We start from the raw sequence: 26,380 nt of genomic DNA on the forward strand, positions 1-26,380 counted from the left end.
CTGGTTTGTGTCGCTGCTGTCAGCTGTTCTGTGCGCGCCCACTGTGAATGGGAAAAAAATCACCCAACCATCCACCCCCAAAGCTTTGTTTTTGCTCTCCGCTGGCTGCACTTTTGCAACCTTTGTGCTTCTTTTTCCGTGCAAAAATTATACAAAAATAATATACGCTGTAAGAAACTGACACAAAAAACAGTTAAAATCGGTTAAAAATAATGCTCGCGTTGTTGTTGTGTTTGGCCTGGCCTCTGTTGCTGCAACCTCCTCTGCTGCTGAGTTCGCTGTTGCTTCCACCTGCAACGCATCGGGCAGCGACGTCAAAGTGCGCGCATTAAATATTTAGAAAGAGACAGCTGCGTATCTCTCCCATGCATTTATCGGGTCTACCTTCCGAACTTTGATTATGTGGAAACGCTCGCTCAAAGTCCTAGTAGCCCTCATCTTGAGCTTGATGTTCACAGTCTCCCTAGTAAAGATTGTTTTATTGATCTGGACATCGTATCCCCCCGCCTGGCTGCAACGCTACACCGACACCGAGCCCCCCTTGCCCACCGTTGAAGAATGGCTGGATTCGGAGCAATTGTCCGGCTACAAAAAGTTGTTTCGCGATAAAGGTAAGTCTTGTAAGGCAATCCAGTTGTATAGAGTTTATGGTTACAGATGTGGCGGGGCATTGGCATTCCGCCTTATCGTAGGTTCAGCTGCGAATTGATGCGATTCGGGTTTCTTTTGCTGATATTTATTTATTATTTGTTTGTTTCGTATTCACTGTAACAACCCCTCTCACTCCTACACTCAGCAAGTGTTTGGTCTCTCACGTGTCAAATGTATAAGCGTGGGTGTGTGAACAAGTTTACGGTAGTTAGTCAGTAAGCTCTTAAAAGCTACATTTTGATGTGCTTTCAACACGTGCTGAAGTAAATAGTCCGAAAAGATTATATGTAGCCAGAAAAATCCAACTGTAAACACAGACCAGCAAAATTATAATATTATTGAAATGAATAAGACAAAAAATTAAAGAAAACTGAAGAAAAAAAAGATTTGAAGATATCAAGGTTCCACCGAGATTTGAACTCGGATCGCAGGATTCAGAGTCCTGAGTGCTAACCATTACACCATGGAACCTCTCTGAACGCCGTGAAAGACAATTAGCGGTAAAAACCACACGAAGGTGATCTTCAATCACGTATTTTGTAACAATTAAATAATATAAACGAAAACATAAACACGTATTAACAAAAACATAATAAAAAAATTCGAAAAAGAAAAAAATATAGGATAGGTTCTACCGAGATTTGAACTCGGATCGCAGGATTCAGAGTCCTGAGTGCTAACCATTACACCATAGAACCTCTATGAACATTCATCGCTTAGAGCCAGTTTTCTAGTCAAGCAGATGCCCGCTCCGCACCACAGATCGTAGAAAAAAGAAAGTTGATCAATGATTTGAGGGCTATTTATAGAAACCTGATATTTTGTTCACCTGGCAGTTCGCCAAAAGGTGAAGAGACAATATTTTGTTGCTATTGCTAGGGCTGGAGAAACAATAGTCCATAATTTTAACGAGATTAAACTCGCTTGATTACGTGCTGAACTTTTCGTAACAATGAAATACGCCAATTAAGCACATGGTGCCACGAATAATTATAATGTAATTTTAATAAAGGGCGCCAAACAAAAAAACAACCTGCTGGAATATATGCTCCGAGAGAGAGGGGCAGAGAGCACGAAAAGCTTTTTCACTCCGAATCGGGTCTTCGGCTCCTGATTTTCCCCCGAACGTTTTCTGTGTCAGAGGCCCAGGAGCCAGTCGCGTCCTTTTCGGACTCGGGCCTGACGGGGGTTTCGGTATAAAATCAATCGTAAATGTCCTTAAATGCTCAGTTTTGGTTTTACTTTGAGGCGCGCTGGTTTCACACTCCAACGTGTTCGCGTTTTTACCCCGTTTTTCTTTGGTACCAAGCAAAAATAAATCTTACAACAAAAATTCAAATTAAAATGCTAACAAAAATGCACCAAGAAAACAAAAACTGTAATACAAGTTGAAAGTTACAACTTTTTGTGTTAGTTTCCATCGCGTTTTCTAAGTTTTTCGCCCTTTGTTTTTATCCAAATAAGCGTTGTCAAAACATTTCGTGACGCCGAGGACAATAAAGCCCAGAAACAATAACCCAAAGAGACACACCAAAAAAAGAAATAAGAAAACATTTTTGGGGTAGCCCTAACCTACATATTTCGGTTAGCACGTGTTCCCAGGACACTCACTCTCACTCATACCCCACCACCATGCAAATAATCCTGCGATATCCCAGCCGGTTCCACTCAAAGCTAATGATGCATGGCTAATCCTTATAATATGCGTTAGGAGAAAATTAATGCTGGAAGAAAGCAAATTTCGCGCCGTACAATTTTCCACATTTTGGCATATTAATTTTTTATTGTTTGTGGGCGCTCAGTGGAGGCTGGAGAGAAGTACTGCTGGGCTGTGTGGGCTGTTCACACTTCAATGCGCAGCTGTTTTATAGGCCTTAGCACTTCCGAAGACCCCCTGTAGACCCACCATCCTGTTCCGTTCGGCTCGTGTGTTCCATTATCCTATCTAAATAAACTGACTCATCCGCAGTGAGCTTCTGACTGTGTGTGTGTGTGTACGAGTGTCTGTGTGTGTGATTCTACATGTTTGTTTTTCTGTTATAATGGTTAATGTCACTCGATGTTTGGGTTTCAGCCTGGTCGCATCGGTGTCCGCTCATAAAGAATTAATTGCCAATTAATTTTGATGACACTCTTCTCTTCTCTTCACTCCATTTTCGCACTTGACCGTGTCCCGGGTCCATGTCCACTTGAATTCTGGTTGTCGCACTCCTTTCCCGAGTCCGCCACACACAGGCGCTTAACCTTTAAATCGCATTTACTTTTGACCTGCATATTAATTAATGGGTTAAGAGCACGACACGGGTAAAAACAAAAGAGGACGGGTCTTGTGTGGTCAATTATGCATTAAGTGGCATTTTGGGGAATGAATCGTAATTGTATAATATATGCATGTACATTTATATAAAAGGGTAGTCTGTAACAGCTAAAGAAAACGCGGTTTTGCCCCGTTCTTACATAATATTGTAGAAAAAAAGACAGTGGTGACAAAGACAACCAAACTGTAAAAAGTTTGTTGTACTCTTTGGAGTTGGAGGAACATTTTCTTTGATTTTGTGAAAGTTTTCAATGCAATTCATGAAATCCTAGCAGCAAACTATTCAAGTTCCTTTGAAGACCATGGAAAAAGCATAATCTGAGCGAAGAATCCCAATGAATCTTGTATATTTTGTAATGTAAAAGTTTATGTTAGTTTATCCAAAATGCATTCGATAATTTTCATTAGAATTTCCTGTTAACTGGCCAATTTTCATAAAAATAAATCAGAAAGAATCTCCCGAATCAAATATTTATGCAAAAAATCTTTGATATCAGCCAAATGGTATAATTGAAAAATCTATAAATAAAAGTGGAATCACCAAGAAAATATTTAATAAAAATATATAAGCCAAAAACAAAGCAGCCATCAAAAAAATGAGCGATTCAAGGTTCCACCGAGATTTGAACTCGGATCGCAGGATTCAGAGTCCTGAGTGCTAACCATTACACCATGGAACCCGTCCGAAAGATGGCAAACAAAGAGCTCTGTTCGATTTCGAAAAAAATAGGGCGAAAGCGTTGTTAAGAAAGATCACGGCTAAAGCAGAGAGGGGAAGAGAAGAAAGGCCACAACAAGAAAGAAGAAAACAATGTAAAGCAACGCAAACATTTGAATAATCATTTCCATGAAGACCAGAAATACCAGTCGAACATTTTTGCAGAGTCGACGAAGTCGCTCGAGAAGTCAAAGGGGGAGAAAAGGTGATTGGAGCTACCATTAAAGGTAGAAGGAGAAGCCGAGCGACAACCTTTGTAGCCAAAGAGAAGGAGAGGAAGATACGCCATCCTGGTCGGAAGCATTTAGTTTGTGCGACAAAAAGAGGAAATAATTGTTTGGTAAACATTGACCAATGTCCGACACAAGAAGAAACACAGAGCAAAGCAGGCAGGCAGAAGGAAAACAGAAAATATTTCCATCCCCACCTTTTCCTTCTGAGGGCTTTTGCCCTCCCCTTGCTGCTTCGATGCCTGCGAGGAAATTAAAAGGAAATTGCGCCTTGTTTTGCACAAGTGTGGTGGAGTGGGGTGGAAGCAGTGGGTGGGTTGGTGGGTTAAGTTAGGAGCACGAGTAGTATGCGGCAGAGCAAATTAAAAGGTTTTTATCCCCAGCTTGAGAGTCTGTGTAGGAAGAGGCTCAGAAGCAGTTAAAAATGACACAAGTGCCTAGCGAGGGAGAGGGAGACAGGGACATGGAACGACAGTAGCACCAAGCTGAAACATCAGAAAACGAAAGAAAGTGTATGAAGTTTTAGATACCCTGCAGGTTCAATGACTAAAATAAGAGTTTATAATCATAGTAATCTCGAAGCTTGTGAATTTCTGACCGAGTCTTCTCTTACGACTTTCGACTTTTATATATTCCGAGGAAACTTCAGATGAAAATTGTCATACCCTGTCTGCAAGGGGCATCCATCCCACAAGCAGAGACATCATCAGACAGCAGCAACTACAACAGTTACACATGTGCAAATAACAAGAGGCCTCATTGTGTGACATTCCCAGCTACCTCCCTCTCACATTCATTCAGTTACGTTTCCTCTCTCTGCCCTCCGCTCACCGCGCGCTCTCTCCCTGTCCATCTCTCTCTCACTTGCTGTGCTGTAACAGTTGCAACTGTTTTTGTTATGTAGGCCAAAAATGTCAGAGAACGGAAGACTTGCTTCTGTCCCACTCACACACACACACATCCTCACCCAGGCTCCCGTCGCTCTTTGCCATTCTCCTCTAGGCAGCAGCTGCTTCTTCAATGCACTGCTGCTGCTGCTGCTGCTCCGCCTCTCTCCTTCATCCGTTATGCGTGCTGCTTTGACGCCTGGCGGCGCTCTTTTGCGGTTAGTTATCATTATTGCCATCCCCCTCGACGGCATTTTGTTCTCTATTCGCTCTCCTTGTTCCTCTCGTCGCTGTTTCTGTCGCATTTGTCAGCCGCAATTATTATAATGCAGCAGCCAAGTTTTCCTCTCTCTCTCTCTCTGGTCCTCTCTCCTCTCAATTGTGCTCTCTTCCTTTTGGAAATTATCATATTGTTGGTGCCTTTTGTGGCGTCCTTGAATAGACAAACAAAGCGTATGGGGAAAGAAACATTTGCGCATTTCAACGCAAAAGATTATTTTCAACTTTTTGCATAACAATGGGCTAAAAAACGTGAGCAGAGCAGACACGAAAAGGCGAATGAAAAAACAGTTTAGATTCGAGTTTGAAGAGCGATACGTTGAATGGATACCCTGCAAAGAACAGAACAATAAGAGCAAACGAGCAAAACAAGAGAATGGTAATGAAAAACAGATTAGAAGTGACTTTAATGAAAGGATTTTGTGCTCTGATAAAGGAGCAGCACTCAGTGGAATGAAACGAAAAACAGATGAAAACGTACCTTAAAAGTCATGTGATTGGGTAGACTGGCTGTTGTTGTTAAATGATTAAATCCATTAGTAATACCCCTTTTAAGGTCTGCTTATCTTTCAGACTCTCTTTCTAATTATAACACATTAAATATTCGGACTTTTTTTAAATTCTGACGTTAATCTACAGCAAAATTAGCAAGGTGCCACTAGGCACCACATTTTCCACACCCCACCTATCAGTCTATCCTATTAAATCATAACTTTCTTGGCTACATGCAGTCCTGGTCTTTGTAGAATAATCAGAAAATTGATAGAATTTAAGCAAAATAATAACTTTAAGCCAGTTGTAGTTTTGTCCACCTATTTCAATGCTTAACTTTCATCAACAATTTGGTTAGAAATCCAGCTAAAGTCCTCCGAAATCCCGGACTACACCCGGACTTGGCGGCACGAAAACTTTTGCCGCAGTCTCTCAATCTCCCCTGTCCACCATAGGCTTAGTCATACTCCATCTGTGGCTGAAACAGAACTCAAGCCGATCCCTCCTTTTGGCTGGGCATTAACATAAAGCAAACATTTCGTCCTGGCTTTGCACTAAAGAAATTTGTAGTCATAAAAGTTTCAGTATCATGCCTATATTTTCGCTCTATCTTCGACCCGCACACAAGAACACAAAAAGTTAAGAACCCGTCAAGGAGAGACCCCGGCCGACTTATGACAAGTTATGGCTGGGACTAGGCCTACATTTTTTTTCCTATTTTTTACTTGCGAAAAAGGAACCTCGTAAAACAACAAAATATGGCAAACATTTATTTTACACGCAAGAGAATGAGATAGAGAGAGAGAGAGAGAGAGAGAGTTGGTTGGAATTCAACTGAGAGTGAGGGGAAATAGACCATGTGTGTGGGCCACTTGGCGACCCCAAAGCAAATGAACAGCTCACTTTCATTACAAATTCCGACAGTAAACACACAAACAAATGCCCAGACCAGACATACAGATACTGGTACGAACGCCCAGACCCAAGCCCCCCAGAACACCAAACACCAAACACGGAGAAAGTTTTGTCAGCTCCCATTACCAGACACCACACACACACAGAGACACACTTACACACTGATGTTTGGTTGAGCAAACAAAAACAAAAATGGCGCCATCAATGGCCACGTTCCCTTCTCGATGATGACGCTCACGATGATGATGATGATAATCAGCTTCAGGAGGAGGCTGCTGCTGCTGCTGCTGCTACTACCTCCATTTTGCTGGCTGTTACGAAATTATTGACTTGTGTGGGGGGCTCAGAAGGGGAAAGTGGAATGGTGTGTGTGTGTGTGTGTGTGGGTTGGCGCATAATTTTCGCACACGTCTGCCCCTGCCGCTGTCCCCACAGCCACAGAGTGCCATCAATAAATATTTGCCAATGTCTTTCGATGGGCTTGGATATGCCATGGGGTTTTTACGCTGCCAGAAAGATTGGTGACGCCTGCAATTCGAACTGGCAGCCACTGACAGACTGCGGAAATGGCCTTGAATGGAGCCGGAGATAGTTAAGATTTAGCTGGAGATATGAACAGGAAATGTGGAAGGGGTTGTGTGTACTCTAAAGCAGCGGATATGGATATGGACATTTTTTTGTGAAATATACTGTGAAATATAATATTTTCAACTGCCACATATTCTGAGAATTACTCCTGAATAAACCTAACACTTTAAAGTTTCAAAGAAAGTTCCCTACAGACAAATTTCCTCCACTTTCTTTTGCATCAGCTTTTATTCGATAATACATTCTTTACCTTTCAGCTGGTGTTCTCGTTCTCTTCGGTCAAGATTCGTTTTTCCTTCGATTCGTTTCTTTTGTCTCGAAGAGCAAGGGCTGCCTTGTTTATTATCCTTGTCGGGTATGGCACGCGCAAATCGTTTGTAGTTTTTATAGAGCTGCTCTCAGCAATTTCTCAGCTTGTTCGCTGCGTCTTTACGGAGAGGAGGGTTCCGTTCCACTCCACTCTCTGCACTTGCTCCACACACTTGAATGTAATTGTCTCAGCTGTGTAAATAAACATCGGGGCACTATATAAAAACACTCTGACAGGCAGGCAGAAGGGGGCAAAGACAGGCAGGAGAGGAGTGACACACGCCATGTCCTTATATTATATATTATACATCTGGAATAGTTGTCCTTGTCAGGTCAACATCAAGGAGCTCTTTGTCTTTTCCGTTTGTTGCTTTAATTTTTGTTTTTGTTGTAGCTTCCCTGCACTTTCCAGTTAATGACGGCAATTTGAGGCTGGTGCAGGGAGGGGGTTGGTCTGCTAGCTGCTGGGTGGCAGAGTGTAATAGACGGTGCCACTTGTTTACAATGCCATCAAATGCTGCTCCTTGGTGTGGCTCCAGTCGCTTATCCTGCTGGCTTTCGCTTCAGGCATTCCCTTCAGGCTTTGCCTCTAGAGGTTTTTCTCAACTTTCCCAGCACCACTCTGTAGATCAATGAAGTTGTTGTCACTGCTGCCATTTGGCACTTGCCACTTGAAAGTTTGTTTAAAATGGAGCATTAGATGGGAAATGGGTGGAATATAATTTTTCACTAGTGCATCAGAGAAAGAGTCAGGCAGGGAGAAAGAGATAAACACAGATAAAAGGACGTAAAACCCAGAGAAAGGATGTACAGAACATACAGAAAAAACTTTAATTTTGAGTGAAGCTTTTGGCAAGCGTCGTACATACTTTTTTGTCAGCCAAAGAACAAAATTACGAGATAAGAGGAGAAGAAATAACAGATTGAGAGAATAAAAGTGTAGAAGAGGGAGAAAAGAGTGTAGAGTGTACTTCAGGACCATAAAACAGATTGAAAATACATCAATAAATATACATGAATTTTCGGATATCAATAAACAATAAACTATTGTTCCTTCCGCTTGGTAGATCTGTTTAAATAAAACATTGCCGTTCGGGGTATTATTATCTTCTCCTTACTCGCTTTCTGTACTGCAAAGATCTCTCAGGAAAGTTCCACACTTTCCCCTAGTGTGTGTGTCTTACACTACTAAAGCACACTCCTCTCTTTGTCCAACTTCCCATTTTGACGGGCTTTAATCCACGCTGCTTCCTCAAGGCATTGGCCTATCCATTTCATTCCATTACACATTTTCAACTTGTTCCTTTTATTATTATTTGTTTTTTCATTTTCGCTCAAAACTTTTACCCAACTTGGATGAAAAGTGTGTGTATACAAAGTATACTATATCCAATCCTCATAACCGTGCTCCGGCAGCCACCCTCTTTAGTAATCCGCAGCTATGCATGAAATATGTCAAAACTTTACGAGAGAAACTTTTTTAATAAATTAAAAATTACAAAATAACACAAAAAAAAGACTAAAAAAATAAAAAGAAGGCAAACTGGAAGCGAAAAACTAATCACAAAAGGCAGTGAAAAACATGATTTAGCCATTAAGTTTGTGAGCGATATACATACGTATATATAGTGGATATATATACTGTATAATATATAAGGCATAATAATTTCAATAAGGAGAGCGAAGAGTTTCCGTGTGAACAGAATGTGGTCGCCAGAATCGGAAATAAATTCCATTGCCATGGCCACCACCATGCGGCATTCGCAGTCCTCGTCCTCAGGTGAGTTTTTCCATTATGTTTTGTTGTTGTTGCTCAGTGGCTTGAACAAGGGTTAAGGCCTCCTCTGAAGCCTGGGGTTAAGGTTTCTGCGGAGAGGGGGGTTACCGGTCTGTGTATTAAATTCCAATTTTTGTTTTCTGTTTTTTGACTGGCGGCTAATGCGGCGTATGCGCAATATGGCGCTCATACTCAAGTGTTTCCGTTTCCATTCCCATTTCCACTTCCGCATCGCGCCTTTTGCTGTGACTGTACCCGCGCGCCAGTTCCCTCCCCCTTTTTTGTGGCTGTACTCTTGCCTTGAACCATCATGCAAATTGCCTTTTGCCCTAAACCCTGACTAACCTTCGCATTGAGCTCTCCTGACATGTGCAATTGGCTTGCAGTGCGCCTTCTCCTCCTCCTTTATGCATCCTTAATTAAAACGAAAGTCGAGAGTGCGGTTCGAGCAGGTTTTTGTGCCGTTTCTTCGATGCCGTTTGCATGCCAATGACATAACCCCAACCCCAACAGCAGCCCCAACCTCAGAAAAATCCAGTGGGTGGAATGGTGGGCAGCATGACTACCGAAGGTGGCCGGCAAAGTGCTCTCATGCACGTAATGTGTAAACGACTCATGAAAGTGGGCGCAGCGCAGTGGGTGGGGCGCTGCATAGGTCTACCCACAGCTGCGGTCAAGGAAATATAAATGGCAAAGAGCAGGAGCCACAATGATGCAACATGCCACAGACAGTAGATGCAACAGAAATGGTTAAGCATTTGAATTATTTGGTTGATATAATTTTGTTGGATACAAATATTTCAAGGAAACTACACGAACATTTATTATTTACTAACATATTTTTTGTTTCCATCACATTTTAATTATTTCTATTTGAATAACCAACAACAATTGTCATAACAATTTGATTACACATTATTGACAGCTTTTCAGTTGAATTTACACTTAATGTCTGTTGCAGCTTGACAGCTGAAAGGATTCATTTTAATCGCACTTCACTGACTACTGACACGAATTGAATTAACAGCCTTAATGCAGTTCAGTTGTTAACATTCTCTCATCCAATTATCCCACTGTCAACTACTGTCATTCGGTGGGGTTAAAATGTGCTCTACACTAATTGCTTGACTCATTACATATACTCGAATAAATCGGAAATAAAGTTTTTACAATCCATGGATTTCAGGTACAATTCTGGCATGTGGGGAGATTAAACACCAATGATCCCTAGATTATGGAAAGAAGACAATTAAAAGTTAGAAGTAGATCTTGTCATTCAAATCATTAACAGAATAGTAAACATAAGACCCCAATAGTTATAGCTACTTGAGAGCAGGATTAATCTTGCTCTTTGGTTTCCTTCTGTAAATTAACCTGACTGATTGAACATTCTGAACATCAAGACAAAATAAGATGCAATAGCTGCAACAAAGGTCCTTTACTTCATTTGTGAGGCATTATTTGATTAATGATAGTGGAACCTAAAACGAAGCTTTAAAATCACAATTTTGGGACTTATCTTTATTAATTTTGAATCTATAATTCCAGTCAAATGTATCTTCATCTTTTTCAATTAGCAAACTATCTCATATCTGTGGGTATTTCAATTCAAAATGGAATTTATGACTTGATCCACTTTGATTTAAACCCACACAAATGCCGTCTAAAGTGTAATGGGGGGCATCCTGTGAAAGGTATCGCACAAGTGAAATATATGCAATAAGTAAATAATTTCCACCATAAACATTTCCATAAACCCGCACCGTGTCCCATCGTTGAGGTGTAGAAGCCGAAGAGCCCTACCCTCCTCGCAAGACCTTCAATCACGCACAAACACATGTGGAGGTACACCTGCCCATTTCTCACGCACACCGATACACCGCAATGTACACACACTCGCACACACAGTTACACACGAACACTCGCATATGAACAGAAATACGTAACTCCAATTGGAAAATGCCAAAGTGTTGCAGCTTCGTTCGTGCAAATTTGTTTATGCGAATTTCCATGTAGCCAGCACTCTGCCACAAAGGGAGAGGGCAACACAATACAAATGGTGAGAGGGGAGAACAGTGAGAGAGAGAGAGAGGGTAAGAGTGTGTAGGCAGTGAAAATATTCCATGTTCAACCTACGTTTGCTGTATTTTTGATACCCTTTAAATTGATTGGTAAATGGATGTTTGCGCACAAATGGAAGCATTTGTTTGCAATACAAAATTATATAATCCAGAGTATTCATACATCAATAAATAAATATGTATGTAAAAGTATAATCTACAAAACTTCTTTATAACGAAGGGACTCAGGGGACATTAGACTTCTTTACTAGAAAAAAAGCTCACAAGAGCATGCGAAGGAGCTGTTGACATAACTTTCCGGATATTGGCTTCGGTTTTCTGGATTGTTTTTGTTTGCAAGACCCAAAGCTTTTCAATTAAGTTTTCCGAAAAAAATCGATTGAAAATAACACCTACTCGTTTTTGTAAAAAACAATTAAAATTAATGAAAAATTACACACAATAGTGGGTGCCATAAATTAACCAAAAATTCTACAATACACCTGCGAGAAATATTGAAATATATTTCCAAGGGTATGGAGATCTTCGTTTCAAGAATCCTTTATATCCTTTCATTCGCATTTTGCTTTCGTTGCCATTAATTGCCGTTGGTCGTAGCCATTGCCGTTGCCGTTGCCGAGGGCCTCTCCAATGCAGTCCGTGTGCTGGCTGCTGCTGGCATTTGGCAAATGTTTTCTACCATGTTTGCCAGAGGAGGGCCAAACACACACACACATAGGAGTATAAAAATAGGATGTATGTATCTGTGTGAATGTGTTACCTGAACCGGTTCATGTCTGCGGTTTTTGGCTTTGCTGCCCAACCTGCATGCCTTGCCTTGCCTTGCCCAGCTCCCCTTGAGTGCAACATTAATACTTTGGCATTATGGCTTTAACCCAATTTGGCCCACTCTTTACAGGGTTTGGAAAACAGATGAAAAATATAGCCAAAAAGCGAGGAAAAACCAAAGGTATAAGTTACCCGCCTAATGTCAGTGTGGGCGTGGCAATGGGCATCCTATCTGCCTCTCCCCGTGTGTGTGTGTCGGTCTGTATTAAAGTTGCAAATTGGTTTTTGTGGATTTTCCGTTTTCCTCCGTACAAGCACATTTCCCAGCTAGAACAGAATAAACGAAGCGCTTAATTAAATTGCCCGAAACAGACCAGAAATCAAATAGAAAACTCGGGGCAAAATTACGAGAGAAAACAATGGACACTCTCTCCAACAGACACCCGAGTGCAAATTGTGATTAAGAACGAAACAAGAGAGGAGAGGACAGGAGAGAAGAGAAGAGGAGAGACCCCGAGAATGGGCCTTAAATTAATGAATAAATAATGGGATTTATGCTGCCTCCGCACCGCTTCCCGCTTGGCATACAGGAAGTGGTTTAAATGGGTTAAGTGGGTGCAGCATGGGTTGGCAGGATAATGGTGGTGCCTGGTGGTGGTTGAGTGGTTGCCCTGCAGCTGTTTGCATAACAATTTCGCCTCTGCAAAATGCATATTTACTCGGAGAATCATTTAAATTTGTACGCTGGCAGGAAGCAGAAATGTTTTTTAATTCAAAAATTGAAATTGCATTTTAATTTTGAATTTTTTTGCGTTTGCCCTGTAATTTTTTGATAGCAAATATGAATTTTATGGCAAGTGGATGGAAATGACATTTGCATAATAAACGACGTTTAATAATAAAAGAATTCGCACATCGATTTACAAAACAAACAAGAACAATTGAATAATTTAAAGGACATTAATTGATTTTAAAGTACATTTATGCAAAGCATCCACAAATCCTTAAGCAATTATTAAAGCCATGGAGTTGTTAGAACTAATTGTTCAATTTCTAGTTGTATGACAACCTAACAAGCTTTGAGAGAGTGGAAAAATCAAATGAAATTGTATCTTAAATATCCCAAAATACCCATTCTCAAAAATCAACACAATCCAATAGAACATTTGTCTTATTTGCAAATAGACGCTGGCGAAAGGTAGTCAATGACAAAGTGTCTGTTAAGAAATCTTTGAGTTAGATAAATAAATAAATTCTTAATTCTAGAATACAAAATTGTATAACTAAAGGCAGAATGAACAGAAAGGAATGCTGAATGAGTGAATCAGCAAGTTACGCATATGAAAATCTTCCCATATATTATTTATTCTGTAATCCAAACTGAAAGTTCTCAGCATATGTCTTACTTCCACCATAAGTTCAATAAACCACAAACTAACCTTATGCAAAATGTGCAAATTCCTGGCAAATGCCAAACGAATTATTAACTAAAGAAACAATTTTGGAATATCTTTCTGCCAGCTTCCAGCTCTCCTGCGTTCGCTTTTCCAACGAAAACTTTGAGTCAATTATAAATCGATATATCACAGAAATGTTGCAGCTATTCCTGCCATCTGCCCCGGCAGCCAGCAATGTGGAGGAGAAATTTCAAACATTTTTGAGAAATACTTTTCCAGTTGCACCCAAGCCACAGCCCCCACACCGCCTAACATTCCTGATGCATTTGCCACTTATTCAAGCTCGTGTTTTGTGGTGGACTAATGCCAAAAGGGGCATGCTGCATGTGGCATCGGGGGGAGAGCTGCCCCCAGATGATGCCCCAGCCGAACAGCTGGAGCTTGCAGCAGCCAAAACGGGCACTCAAATTAAGCGACATTTAATGTCATACAGGACGGGGGGTTGCAAGTGTTGCAAGTGAGAGGCAAACATCTGTTTGCCTTCAAAGTTGCCTCGTGCGGCTTATGCGGGCAACCCGCATGCCACACACGCGCGTGTGGATGCCACAAAAATGTAAAGCAGGGTAGCGATAGAGTGGAAAAGCGAGCGGGGGTGTGTGGGAGATGCTTAGACAGGTGCAACAGCTGCGGGCTGGTTTTTGAGGGAAGCCTGAAAGGCATCTCCACGGCAGCAATGATGCCAGCCTTCCCTCCTAGCACCACTCTCTCTCTATCTCCTTGCTTTCCTGACAGTTTTTCTTTGCATTTTTGCCCCTCACTTTTCTTTCTTTTTCTTCGTTTTTGTTCTTGTCGCCTGCCAACTAGGATGTCATCCACAGGCACACAGTGGCAGCCTCAGCTGTGGCATCATTTGCAGGCAATTTCTATGGCTGCATTTTGCCTCTGTCAATCTCCGCCATCCCGTCCAGTCCTCCCATCGCCCCTCTTTCTCCTTCTCTAGTGTTGACCCCAAAGTGAGAGTGTTTAAAAATTGTATTGCAACACTCATTTTGTTCGCCCAAAGTCTTGGGTAAGCTGCAGGCGTCTCCAGTCGAGTGTCCAGTACAGCGGGGAGGCTATTTGATGATGGCTTTCTCTGGCTTCCAAGGCTTCTCCCCTGTTTCTTGGAGGCCAAGGCTCTCTCTGTATACTGAGCATCTGGATAATGGCCAGCGAAATGTTTTGCAAATAAGAGAAAGCTGAGGATAATGTTGATGGGAGTCGAGTTAGATTTGGAGCCAGATTTTATGGGGATTTTCGTAGTTTCTAAAAGTTTAATCAAGCCATCAGAGGAGTGTTTCGTTATTTGTCTGCTTTTTTCGTGTGTTTTTGCCTGTGGGGGAATTGCAGAATTGTCTCTGGAATGCATTTAACATCAGAAGATGGTAAATGAAAGACTAAAGCATTCTCTAGTCCATGGAAAACCAACCACAAAATGTCAATTTGGAGCAGCCAAATATTGTTCATATATTCATGCACTCAAGGCTAGGATAGAGTCTCGTACAGTGAATGCTCTCTTGGGTGCATATCCCCCTTTCAAGTATCTCCATTCAAAGTGAGTTATTCGTTCAATAGAGAGAGTGAAAATGGTGGAAGAAAGTGTACAAAAACCATTGTCATGCCACTAGAAATGTGCACCAAAGGGACTCTGTGCTCTAAGTGTGTGCTCACTGTACTCTGTACTTATTGTGCACTCTTGATATAAATATTTATTCATATCCGACTGCAGTTGAATTGCATTTTAGATTTTTGGCAACACATTTTCCTCTAAATTCGCAAAAATATTGCATTGAAAGCAGCGTCAGGCGAGAGTACATGCTGGAAAAGGGAGAGAGGGAAAGAGAGTGAAGGCTTGGGGCAGACCCTAAGCACACTTGGGACCCACCACCACCACACAGGGAGCGTGGCAAGAGAGAGAGCGAGAGGGAGAAGTCGTCCGCTGACTGTTGTCGTTTGTGGGGCCCACATTGCGTATACGTAATTTGCAGAGACTGTAGCCAAAGTGGCATTTGAATTTATGCCGCCACTTGAGGCAAGTGTAAGTGTGGCACGATGTGGGTGTACGTCTAATTGTGTGTGTGTGTGTGTGCTGCCTGCTTGTGTGTGTGTGTGTGTACAGCGTGTGGGCTGTAGAGCAAAGAGTGCGCTTTATTTTATTTTAAATTAAATATGCAAATATTCTTCAAGTTTTGGTTCTCCGTCCTTCTTGTGCCTCGTTTTGCTTTCTGCCACTTGTTCTCCACATTTTTCTTCCTCTTGTTGAGGATTTCCTGCTGCAGACAGGAAAACATAAATTATTGCAAGCAGATGAAATATTTGTAGATGAATTTGTTACAAGCTGCCTGGCAAGTGCAGTCGTCGGAGGCTATTGTTTGCTGCAAAATATTGCTCAGGCGGAAAAATGGGCAGCCAGTCGGACAGAGGGCAAAGCTGTGTGCAAAATTATACGAAGAAAATATGAAATAAATGAGCGGAAAATGGGGGAAATTAAAGAAAAGCTAAGAAAATTAAAGCACCAGTTGGAGCATATTTTTGGGGCTAGTAGATTGTTGGATAATATTCTAAGGAATCATTGTGTTAAAGTGGAAATTCATATCGAAACTTGAAGATGGGATACAGGAACATTCACTCATTCACAGTGAAAAATGTATAAATACGCGAGAAGGCTCTCGCCGACATGCCAACAACCATTACTCTCGCTGTAATTCTTCATCCGAGACGTGCCAACGGAGATTCCTTCTACACTCTCCAACTAAAGGGTATCCGAAACTAAGGAAAACCCAAGAGAAAGAGTGAGACAGACAGAGACTTATATGAAAAAGATATAGGAAGATGTAGTGCAGCTTTTCCACAAGACAGGATGTCCTCGGGTGGAAAAACGAATGCTGGCAATTTTATCATTTTTCACTTTGGTAAACAAACACAAAAGAAGGAAAACGCCAACCCAAAGGGGTGCACAGAGGGGTGGAGGTGCTGAGGTTTTTGGGTTGGGGGTAGACAGACATGAAGGAAATATTGCGGCCATTGTTGTGGGGCCAACCTTAATCGCTTGCCTACACCGCTGCCACATCAGACACCGCTCCTTCCTGCCTTCTGCACCTTTCCTCATTCTATAACTAAACCCATGACCCCCCTTTCCTCAGCCAGCATTCCACAACGATCGAATGTCATTCAAATTGTAATTTTTGTTGCCTCTTTTTGGCCCTGCAACATCATCTTTGCTCGAGAACAATCGATGGAAAAGGATAAAATGGAAAAGCAGCACAACAATGTGCCAGGATAACAATGGTTGGAAAAGCGCACACAAAAGAGATGATAGAAGGAGATAGAGGGAGAACGCCAGAGAGCGACAGAGAGCGACAGAGAGCGACAGAGAGTGAGAGCAGACAGTTAAAAGCAAACAATAAACAGCGAAATCATTCTGTTGGCCCTTTCCCCTGTGAAGCCCCGCGTGCCTTGGATACTTGTACTCTGTATGTGTTGGTATCAGTGTACAGTGCGTTTCGGCAATGTACAGCAATTGTTTTGGTATGAAAAAAGTAGAAAGAAAAGCTTGCTTGGGGGGAGTAAAACTTCCATTGAATTCTGATTTCGATTCAAGAGATAGAAGGCTTCAATCAAGAAGTTTCTTTTTCAACTATTTCAAATCATTTTCCTGGAAAAATCTTTTGTTTAAATGCCAATTATGCGATGTAATTCGAATCAACAATGGACGAAATGCATTGAGGGAATTCGATTGCGAGGGCGATAGAATTTGAGTGAATAAACGCGCAACAGTCAGACTCAGATACACAGATAGCTGTCTGTGGTAACCTAATATATAACAGACTTTAATCAGAAGCTCTAACCCGAACGTTCTGTGCTTTACAACCCACTGTAGGAGGACTTATACCAGTCAGTATTTCAGGCCTAAGCAGCCCTTGGCTAATAGGCCAACTTTTGTGCTCGCTCTGCAAACATTTGCCCAGCACTTTGGGCCCGGCTTTGGCTTGGGTTGCTCTGACATTCGGGCTAATGAGCGAACAAAGAGAAAACCCCACAGAGCCAACAACATGAAAAAATATGGGAGAAGGTCCCCTTAAAAGTAGGCACAGATTTTTGTGTAAAATTAACAAAAGCACAACAAATACAAGGTTTTTATGGGACAGAAATTGGCCAGAAATGGATCCCACTGGGAATACTTTTATGCTTAAGGGCCAAGTCTCCTGCAGGAGCTTCCATCGGATTCGGAACAAGTGCGAAATGACTTTGATCTTCAACAATATGGAAGTGGTTTGGGCACCCGAACAAGTAGAGAAGAAAATCATTATAAAATTTTGCTTTAGTAGTGCTGCGGGTAAGTCTTATGCAAAAGAGGAGATCTATCTATAGAAAGAATGGGTGTGGAAGTTGTATAGATTATATGTCCATAATTGCATGCTCTCGTAATCCATTCATAAATATTTTCATATTTATTTTGAAGAATTCCTTCAAGTATCTTTCTTGCTGCTCCGCTCTGCCTTTTTGACTTCTTTATGGGCTCCATTCTGACATGGCCTCTGGTTGTGACGGACTCAGTCGACCATAATCGCAGCCGTATTTACCTGCCTGCTCGCCCACACTTTTTCTGCATCAGCTGTCAAAAGTCGGCCTCATCATTCATTACCTCTGCGCCCACAATGCCAACAATCCCCCGCGCCGTCATCCCACCAATCCACCAATCAGCCCACACAGAAGCGCTCACTTGACATTTATCATGATGATGATGATGATCATCAGCAGGCCCATTCCTCATTTCCATCGTCATCATCCTTGCACGTCGCGCTTTAACCTTCAAAAGGCATTTTCATTAAGCGGCTTCCACTGTGTCTCTCTCTCTCTCTTCCCTTTCTGACTTGTTCCTGCCTTTCCTACTTACCTTCCCTCTCTGGTTACCCTTCCACTTTGTTGACTGCCACTTTTGTGACTTTTCCCCCTTGTTTTTCCAGCCATCTCTTTTTTGCTGTGTGCTCTCTTTAACCCTTAATTAAAAACGATTAGCAATTCCTGTTCAGACATGAGCCCAAAGGTCGTTCGGGTGCAGTGGCGCCATTAAATATGCAATGGAAATACTTTAATTATACAAATAACAAGGGATTATAAACAGACAGGGACAGCTGCAAAGGGCACATAAAAAGTGACTTCTCATTGTTGGCACTTTGGACATTTTTCAGGCATTTTTCTGGTTGGCAGGGGAAGCCCAAAAATATCCATAAATACGTGTACGAATCGCTTTGGCCAAATCAAACGGAAGTTGTTCGTTTCGCGCGAAATATGAACAAAGTTTCGGGTGGAGGCTATAACAGGGCTTTGGACGGGGTAATACGGAGCTTTGGATGGGGCTAAAGTGCTATGTGGCGCTAGAAATAGGTAAGAAATTGGTAACGAAATGAATTCGTTCTCGAATGTCGTGCACGCAAACGTATTTGTTGCCCACCTTCACATTTCAGCTCCACCATCTAAACCATCATCGACCTCCACATCGCCCTGAACATTCCCTTACTTGTACTTTCTCTTTTTTTTTAGTTTCCTTTTTTGCACCCCCCACGCCTCACATTGCCTCTGCCAAAACCACAATTAGTTTTGGGGTTCTGGTTGGCTGGCACGTTACTCGTTTTGTGGCTTATTTTTTTTGTTTTTATTTGGTTGTTGCGGTGCCAGCCCAGACTCTGTTGAGTTTTTCCAGCTTAGCTGGATTTCCTTGGCTCTAAGCGCAGAGGGAGCTCAGGGAGTGACATCTGGGATTGGGTATCACTGCTCTGCCGGATTATTGTACTACAGAGAAAACTTGTGTGTGGGATTTTTCATTGTGCTAATCTGGCGTTGATACAGCTAGGGTTTTGGCATGGAATTTAGTTGCACTAACATTGATTCCACTTTCATATGATTTACGTTGCCATGGGTTGAAGTATCTAGTTATTTCCCTGGTGTATTTTCTTGAGATTTTGTCCTTTTTTACTGGTATTTATTTGGCTGTTATTAATCCTGAATGTGACTTTTCTGAGGTATTTTCTGGTGATTTTCTGGGGTTTAATAGTTGTTTAGTTTTGTCCTTTTTGTGGGCTATTTATGGGCTATCTTTATGAAGCAGATTTTCTGAAATTAATCTGTGAGTTTACATTTGGACTTTTGACTCACGTTACAAGAAACCTTTTCTGCATTTCATTTATAATTGCATATGATTTTATAATTTTCATATTTTTCCTTACAACTTTTCATCCTTTCTTTTCTTCCACTGTTGAAAACCTTGTTTAAACCTTCAATTTCTTTCAGTAGGTAATAGTAGCAATATCCTTATTATTAACCTCACCCAACTATAGCTAGAGTTTTACCCAGATTCCACTTAAATATCCCCTCCATGAATAAATTAGCTATAATTTCCCTTTTTCCTTTCTTTCCTTTCAATTTGTTTGCTCCTGGAAATTGATTAGTGTTTTTTATGGAACCAACTTCATCAAGGAAAGTCATCACATTCCCCATCCACTGCTCAAGCAGCCAATTTTGCTACCACGTTCTATGTTGCTTGCTGTTTCTTTCTGTCTCTATTTCTTAACTTCTCACTCTCTCTCTCTCTCATTCTCTTTTTCTGTGGCAGTCGCTGCTCCTTGTCACCCACTTGACTTTGACTGCGAGGCAATGCTAAAATAGCTACAGAAATACAATAATGGCAAATGAAAGTTTTTGCCTGCAGCTAAAGGGGGAGAGGAGGAGAGTGAGATCCACTTTTAGTTCTGCGAGCCTTAAGCCTTTAAGGCGAAAGAGGGCACAGGGGCTGGTGTTACACTGAACGAAAAGGGAAAGGCATATTTTTGTAGACATGTCTTAAGACTTACCAAGGAGATATTATTCTTAAGAAGTTGCCAGAAGTTTTTGCTTAAATATTATGAAAATGAAATCACCAATGATGCATGATGCTCCCTGTGAGATTTAAACTGAACATTGTATATTTTCGCATGGTTTTTCTCGCAGTGTAATGTCGGAAAATACTTAACTTTTTCATCTGATGTCAGAGCGCGATTAGCGACACAACGACGCACTAAATGTCGTTCCTCCATTATTTTTTCCATTCTTCTTTTGGATTATTTAACTTTTGCTTATTTCTGAGTGGCCACCCGTTGTCTTGTCGCCCGACACGACCCGACCCGACTCTACACGACATTTGGCATTGGTTAAGTCATAAAAAATTGAAATATAATTGATTGGCAGTGCCCCCTGAAAGTTTTGTGTGTCGGGAAGGAGGAGCCGGAAACCGGAATCCAAAGCGAACTCCCTGTCCCTGCTCCTTCCTCTGGCTCTGCCCCTATTGGCATTGACGCAGTCGCCTGGCCAAATTAGTTTGACTTGTAATTTTAGACGCCATCAAGTTGGCTTTGTGCCCCGCTGATGGATGGAACGTTGATGAGGACACCGCAGCGGCAAAAACAGAAGTTTTGCCTCGAAAACTTTAACCATTAAACTCAATTACGAGCCAAAGTTGCCTCCTGCCTAACCAAGGACTCTCGTTGCTCTATCCTTACAGGGATCTCCACGTTGTCGAGCTGCGGGGATCCGGAACGCTTGCCGGAACTGCCACCCTTGGACGAGCAGCGACTGCAGCGCGCCGCGTTGTATCTGCAGCAAAAGCTGATCCTGCGCGAATGGCTGAGGGACCATCGCATGCAGCATCACTACCAGAACCTGCTATGCGTTGAGGTGACCTCCCTGGAGGACGTCTACTGGCTGGAGGACTCGCGGGCCAGCAGCATTTTGGGCAAGGACTGGCATCTGTGGTCCTCGGCGCGTCAGAATCTGCCCACATCCAAGCCCCAGCTGGACGCACTCAAGGCGCAGCTCTGGTCGACGGTGGTCAAGTCGAGCCAGCATCAGGACGCCTGGACATGGGGCGGCATGCTGGTGGTGTCCGTCTCCGTTGCCGGCCTGGTTACCCTAGCAGCCATGACCCAACCCTCGCTGGCCCCCGAGGCCCGCCACTCGCTGCTGCAGTATGTCACGGGAAAGTATCTGCTGCCCGCCAACTGCAAGGTGCAGTGGGACTGGAAGGATCCGGCGCGTGTCGGCGGCACCATGTGCTTTGTGGTGCGCTTCTTTCAGCGCAACGGACAGCCCTATCCCATCTGTGATACGGACCAGTTCTTCGTGGAGGTCACCGAGGGCACACGCAAGGTGGTCACCATCAGCGAGCTGGGCTCCTCCACCGATCCCAACAATGCCAATATCGCCAAGGTCAAGTTTACCGTCCGCACTGCCGGCCAGTACAAGATCTCAGTGCTCATCGGAGCCAGCCACATCGCCGGCTCCCCCTTCATGCGCAACTTTCTGCCGGGCAGCATCGATGCCCGCCGGTCGCGCTTCATCCGTCCCGCCAGCACCGTCATTTGCTGCACCGGATCGCCCACTCTGATGCACATCGAGCCAAGAGATGAGTTTGGCAACGCTTGTCTCTTCGATCAGTCGCAGTCGGATGAGGCATTGCAGGTGCGTAACCAAAGTCCAGTCCATTTCCCACTCCAACTCTTATTTAATCTCTTCCTTTTAGGGCTATCAAGTGGCTGTCTATGACTTGCATGGCGTCTCCGTGGAGAAGCTGCACCATGCCATTGCCTTTAACTATGACAGAGTCAACTCCAGGGTCTCCGTCACAGCTCTCTTTCCCGAGCCCACATGCCTAAGGGCTGTCATCAGCTACAAGGATCAACAGCTGCCAAATGGAGACTTTGACATCATTGTGCTGAGCAGTAAGTGGGCAATCCATACACAAAGAATATCTAACATATTCAAACCCCCTTTAGGCAGCGACACCACGCTGGTGCACAAGAACATTGCCTCGCGTAAGCACAACATTTGCTATGAGGCCAAACTTCTGAGCATCTTTGGCTCCTCGAAGAGCAAGCCGCGCAAGGTGCTGTGCTACGTGGGACCCAAGCAGGTGAGTAATCAGGCCGCAGGGTTTCTGGTGGGGAACTAGTGAAATGTTAAGGCTCAGAACTCATTGATCTTTCAGGTGACCATCAAGGAGATGATCTTGAAGTTTATACCCAAGCGGATTGCCACCTTTCGGCTGTGTCCCTCCACCAAATTTCACTTTCTGCCGCAGTTGGTGTCCCAGCTGCATGGGCCCGTCTTCATCATTGACGATGGGGCACAGCCGAAGATTGAATTGGCCTCGAAGGATCGGAATATTATAGCGGCCACATTTACACACTTTTTGCTGAAGAACATTGGCGGTTCGGAGACGTTCAAGGATAAGCAGGACTTTTTCTACCACGAGGTGCGCAAGTTCCATGCCAGCTACTACCACGAGAAGATGGCCCTCAAGGTGCAGCGCGAGAAGATACTCGAGAGCAGCATGAAGGCCACCAAGGGCTTCTCCGTCTCCGATTGGTGTGGCAACTTTGAGGTGACATTCCAGGGCGAGCAGGGCATCGATTGGGGTGGCCTGCGTCGCGAATGGTTCGAGCTCGTCTGCGGCTCCCTCTTCGATGCCCGCGGCGGCCTCTTCTGCACATTCCACGACAAGCATCAGGCGCTCGTGCACCCGAATCCCACACGTGCCGCACACCTGAAGCTGAAGCACTTTGAGTTTGCCGGCAAAATGGTGGGCAAGTGCCTCTTCGAGAGTGCATTGGGCGGCAGCTATCGACAGTTGGTCCGCGCTCGCTTCAGTCGTTCATTTCTGGCACAGCTCATTGGACTGAGAGTGCACTATAAGGTGGGTGTAACAGTCAATCCCTAATCATTTCATCTACTTATAGTCTCTCTTTCTTTTAGTACTTTGAGCAAGATGATCCGGACTTATATCTCTCGAAAATCAAATACATCTTGGACACTGATCTCGATGCCACAGACACCTTGGAGCTGTACTTTGTGGAGGAGCTGTACGATGCCAGCAATGGGCAGCTGAGCAAGACCATTGAACTCATTCCGAATGGCGCCAAAACACGGGTCACCAATGCCAGCAAGAATCAGTATCTGGACTCCCTGGCCCAACAGCGCTTGTGTAACAGTGTCAAGGACGAAGTGGACAGCTTTCTGAAGGGCCTGAACTCCATAATTCCCGATAATCTTTTGAGCATTTTCGATGAGAATGAGTTGGAGGTGATATTAAATTATTTCCCAATTCTTTTAACTGAAAGTTTCCACTAACTTTATTATTTTACAATTATTTTCTCCCATTCCCTTGCAGCTGCTCATGTGCGGCACTGGGGAGTACTCCATCAGCGACTTCAAGTCCCATCACATTGCCAATGGCAATTCGGCCGAGTTCCGGCGAGTGCTGGCCTGGTTCTGGGCCGGAGTGAGCAACTTCAGTCAGACGGAGATGGCCCGCCTGCTGCAGTTCACGACGGGCTGTTCGCAGCTGCCGCCCGGAGGGTTCCAGGAGTTGAATCCACAATTTCAGATCACTGCTGCACCAACATTTGGCAATCTGCCCACGGCGCATACTTGGTGGGTGCTTCTGCTCGAAAGTTGTAGTTTTTTTGTGTGTAGTTTGATTAATTTGAAACTTTTTCCATTACATTTTTTGTGTGTGCAAGCAGCTTCAATCAGCTGTGCCTGCCGGACTACGAGAGCTACGAGCAGTTCGAGAAGTCTCTGCTTTTGGCCATCAGCGAGGGCAGCGAGGGCTTTGGCATGGTCTAAAAAAGGAAACGAGGAAAACGGAAGGAAGGAAAATGGAAATGTAATTTCACGGTTTTTATTTTAAGTTTTTTTTTTGTTTCTGTTACATCTCTGCTGCGACTGTGTTCCTCTCTCTTTGAGCGCTTTATATGTACGTCATGGTAGATGCTAAGAGTAAAACTAGTCGATAAGTCTGCCTAGGGATAGATTGGAAGGAACATTTTGATTTGCATTTTCCCCCGTTGAATTGCTGCTAGAATAACAAAACTCGCGATATTTTGTGTCCATAAGTTGAGCAATAATTAGTTACGTTACGGACTAGCCGACAGATGTATGTAGTAGTTTTTTGAATCGATTCAAAATGCAAAGATTAAAACTGAATATATATCATCATCAAAAAGAATGTGATAATTGTATTATAACGTAATGCAACCTAAGCGTAAAGGAAACCAACTTTTAAACCAACCCTCGGGTTAACCTAAAGATGTACCAACTAAAACCAACACAAAACAAAAACCAATTTAGTTTTAATCGTTAGCTGGCGCTGTGTGTAAAACTCGAAACTAAAAACCAAAACCTAAAACAGAAACACTAAAACTTTGTAGCATATTGTACGTAAAAAACAGAAAACAAAACCCAAGAATATTTGTAAAATTTAAATACGGATCAACAATAACCATAGTCAAAGGCATTAACTAAAAAGCAATGTTAATATGCATTTCCTCTAACAAAGATATACAAAGAAAATATACGATACGATACAGAAGTTAATGAATAAAATGAAAAACCAAATATAAATGTTGCCAAATTCCGGCACAAAAAATCTTCAAGTGGAAATCCGCCCCTCCCTCTCAAGTTCCCCTCCTCTGTGCCCACGCCCCTGCTATGTACCCTCCCTCTTCTATAAGCAATACGAAAGCAAAATGTTTAATTGTAGTTTTTAAATGTTGTTGAAAAGCAAAGCAAAAATCAAACAAATCATATACCAAACAAAATATTTAGAAATTGTAATGGAATTGTAGTTGTTGAAGGAACTCTAAAAACAAAACAAAAACCAAAATGAAAATGAAAACGAAAAGCTTATATATCACGAAGAATGGAGAAAAACGGTTTAAAAACGGTTCAAGGTTCAAGGTAAATAAAAATCTACAGTTTAGAACGGAAACTATTTGTTGGATATTTATTGAAATTTTAGGAGGGTTTTTCGAATTGTTTAAGCTATTCATAATCGTGGTACAGTCTTCACGCTTCTCTGTTAATCCTCTTAAAGAAAAGATCGCCTACAGTTCCCTGACCTAACTTGGCTGAGGATACTCCAGATACTGTGTGGTAGCAGAGTTATGGCTAAGATCTGAAGGATAACTCATTGAAGGAGTGGCAGAGGAATTCTCTTAAGGAATACATAAGGGCATACTACAAAATGGTTAACTAAGTTCAAATGTATTTTTACCTTTGGAAAGTAAGTATTGATAGATACACAATAAATAAATAAAACCCACTTGAAATAAATTCACTTCCGTATCCAAAACATTCCCGTACAATTCCATGCCCCAACTAAACGCTAAGCAAAACATTTATTGTGTTTTAGTTAATTGTACCCATTGACATTTATTGCAGCAGAAAACCGGTAGCCTAAGTGTCGCACAACTTTCTTCGAGCGTACTTGTAGCCGTCTGCTAGCCCAAGGTGCCAGAGGTCACTAGAGGAAAATTCGCTTCAGACCCAAATGCTGTCAATGAACCCGTGATGGTGGGGTTACGCAAGCAGTGACTGACTTAACCATAACCATTAGCCATACCCGTAACCAACTAAAAGGTATCGCATCTGTGAACTGTACTTTATTGTGTTTTGTGGTCTGCAAACCATGAGATATCTTGAGGCAGCGCCCAGTGAGAGTTGAGGGGAACGTGAGTGACAAATTACAAACGACCAAATCAACAATTTCTAGCAAACGCGTGCTCCTGACACATACAAACAAATGTGGAGTATCTGTGTGTGTGCGTTTGCATTTAAACAATTATTAGCAACTAATTAGAGTATGAATATAGACAGCATGAAAGGGCTGAGGCCTTTGGCGCCCGAGCGCGACCGAGGGAGAAAGTATATCTTACCTAGAAGTGTTCATAAAAAAACTGTCACTTTCTAGATGTTGGGCACACGCAGACGTGCCACGCGCCACAACCACAGAGATCTCTCTACAATGGAAAGGGTCAAGAAACCATCTTGGGACATTGCTTTAATAGAGTAAAATGTAAGATAAGAACAGTCAACCATCCCAGGTGAAGGTTAAGCGA

The 26,380-nt window shown here is 42.7% G+C and overlaps 1 protein-coding gene, 1 long non-coding RNA gene and 3 other non-coding genes across 9 annotated transcripts; 2 read left to right on the forward strand and 3 right to left on the reverse strand.

The window, feature by feature from the left end:
- The first annotated feature begins 92 nt into the window (after positions 1-92).
- On the forward strand, positions 93-25,129 carry LOC117902684 (apoptosis-resistant E3 ubiquitin protein ligase 1). Of its 5 annotated transcripts, none has more exons than XM_034814220.1 (9): positions 1,902-1,952; positions 8,803-9,166; positions 20,986-21,941; positions 22,003-22,201; positions 22,256-22,392; positions 22,444-23,175; positions 23,235-23,561; positions 23,650-23,912; positions 24,005-25,129. In XM_034814220.1, exons 2-9 carry the CDS (start codon positions 9,091-9,093, stop codon positions 24,105-24,107), a joined length of 2,793 nt encoding a protein of 930 aa, XP_034670111.1. In that variant the 5' UTR covers positions 1,902-1,952; positions 8,803-9,090; the 3' UTR covers positions 24,108-25,129. The 5 variants fall into 5 exon arrangements, with proteins under 5 accessions (XP_034670108.1, XP_034670109.1, XP_034670110.1 ...); XM_034814221.1 differs by having other exon boundaries at positions 22,450-23,175; XM_034814217.1 differs by lacking the exons at positions 1,902-1,952; positions 8,803-9,166 and adding an exon at positions 93-611.
- On the reverse strand, positions 1,051-1,122 carry Trnaq-cug. Its single transcript has one exon. It is a non-coding gene; the product is annotated as a tRNA-Gln (tRNA).
- Positions 1,278-1,349, reverse strand: Trnaq-cug. Its single transcript has one exon. It is a non-coding gene; the product is annotated as a tRNA-Gln (tRNA).
- Positions 3,577-3,648, reverse strand: Trnaq-cug. The gene has a single exon. It is a non-coding gene; the product is annotated as a tRNA-Gln (tRNA).
- On the forward strand, positions 3,577-6,244 carry LOC117902685. Its single transcript, XR_004649419.1, has 3 exons — positions 3,577-3,649; positions 5,525-5,530; positions 6,235-6,244. It is a non-coding gene; the product is annotated as an uncharacterized LOC117902685 (long non-coding RNA).
- Positions 25,130-26,380: the final 1,251 nt, after the last annotated feature.

Source organism: Drosophila subobscura, chromosome U, assembly GCF_008121235.1.
Source record: "Drosophila subobscura isolate 14011-0131.10 chromosome U, UCBerk_Dsub_1.0, whole genome shotgun sequence".
NCBI classification, from domain to species: Eukaryota; Metazoa; Arthropoda; class Insecta; order Diptera; family Drosophilidae; genus Drosophila; species Drosophila subobscura.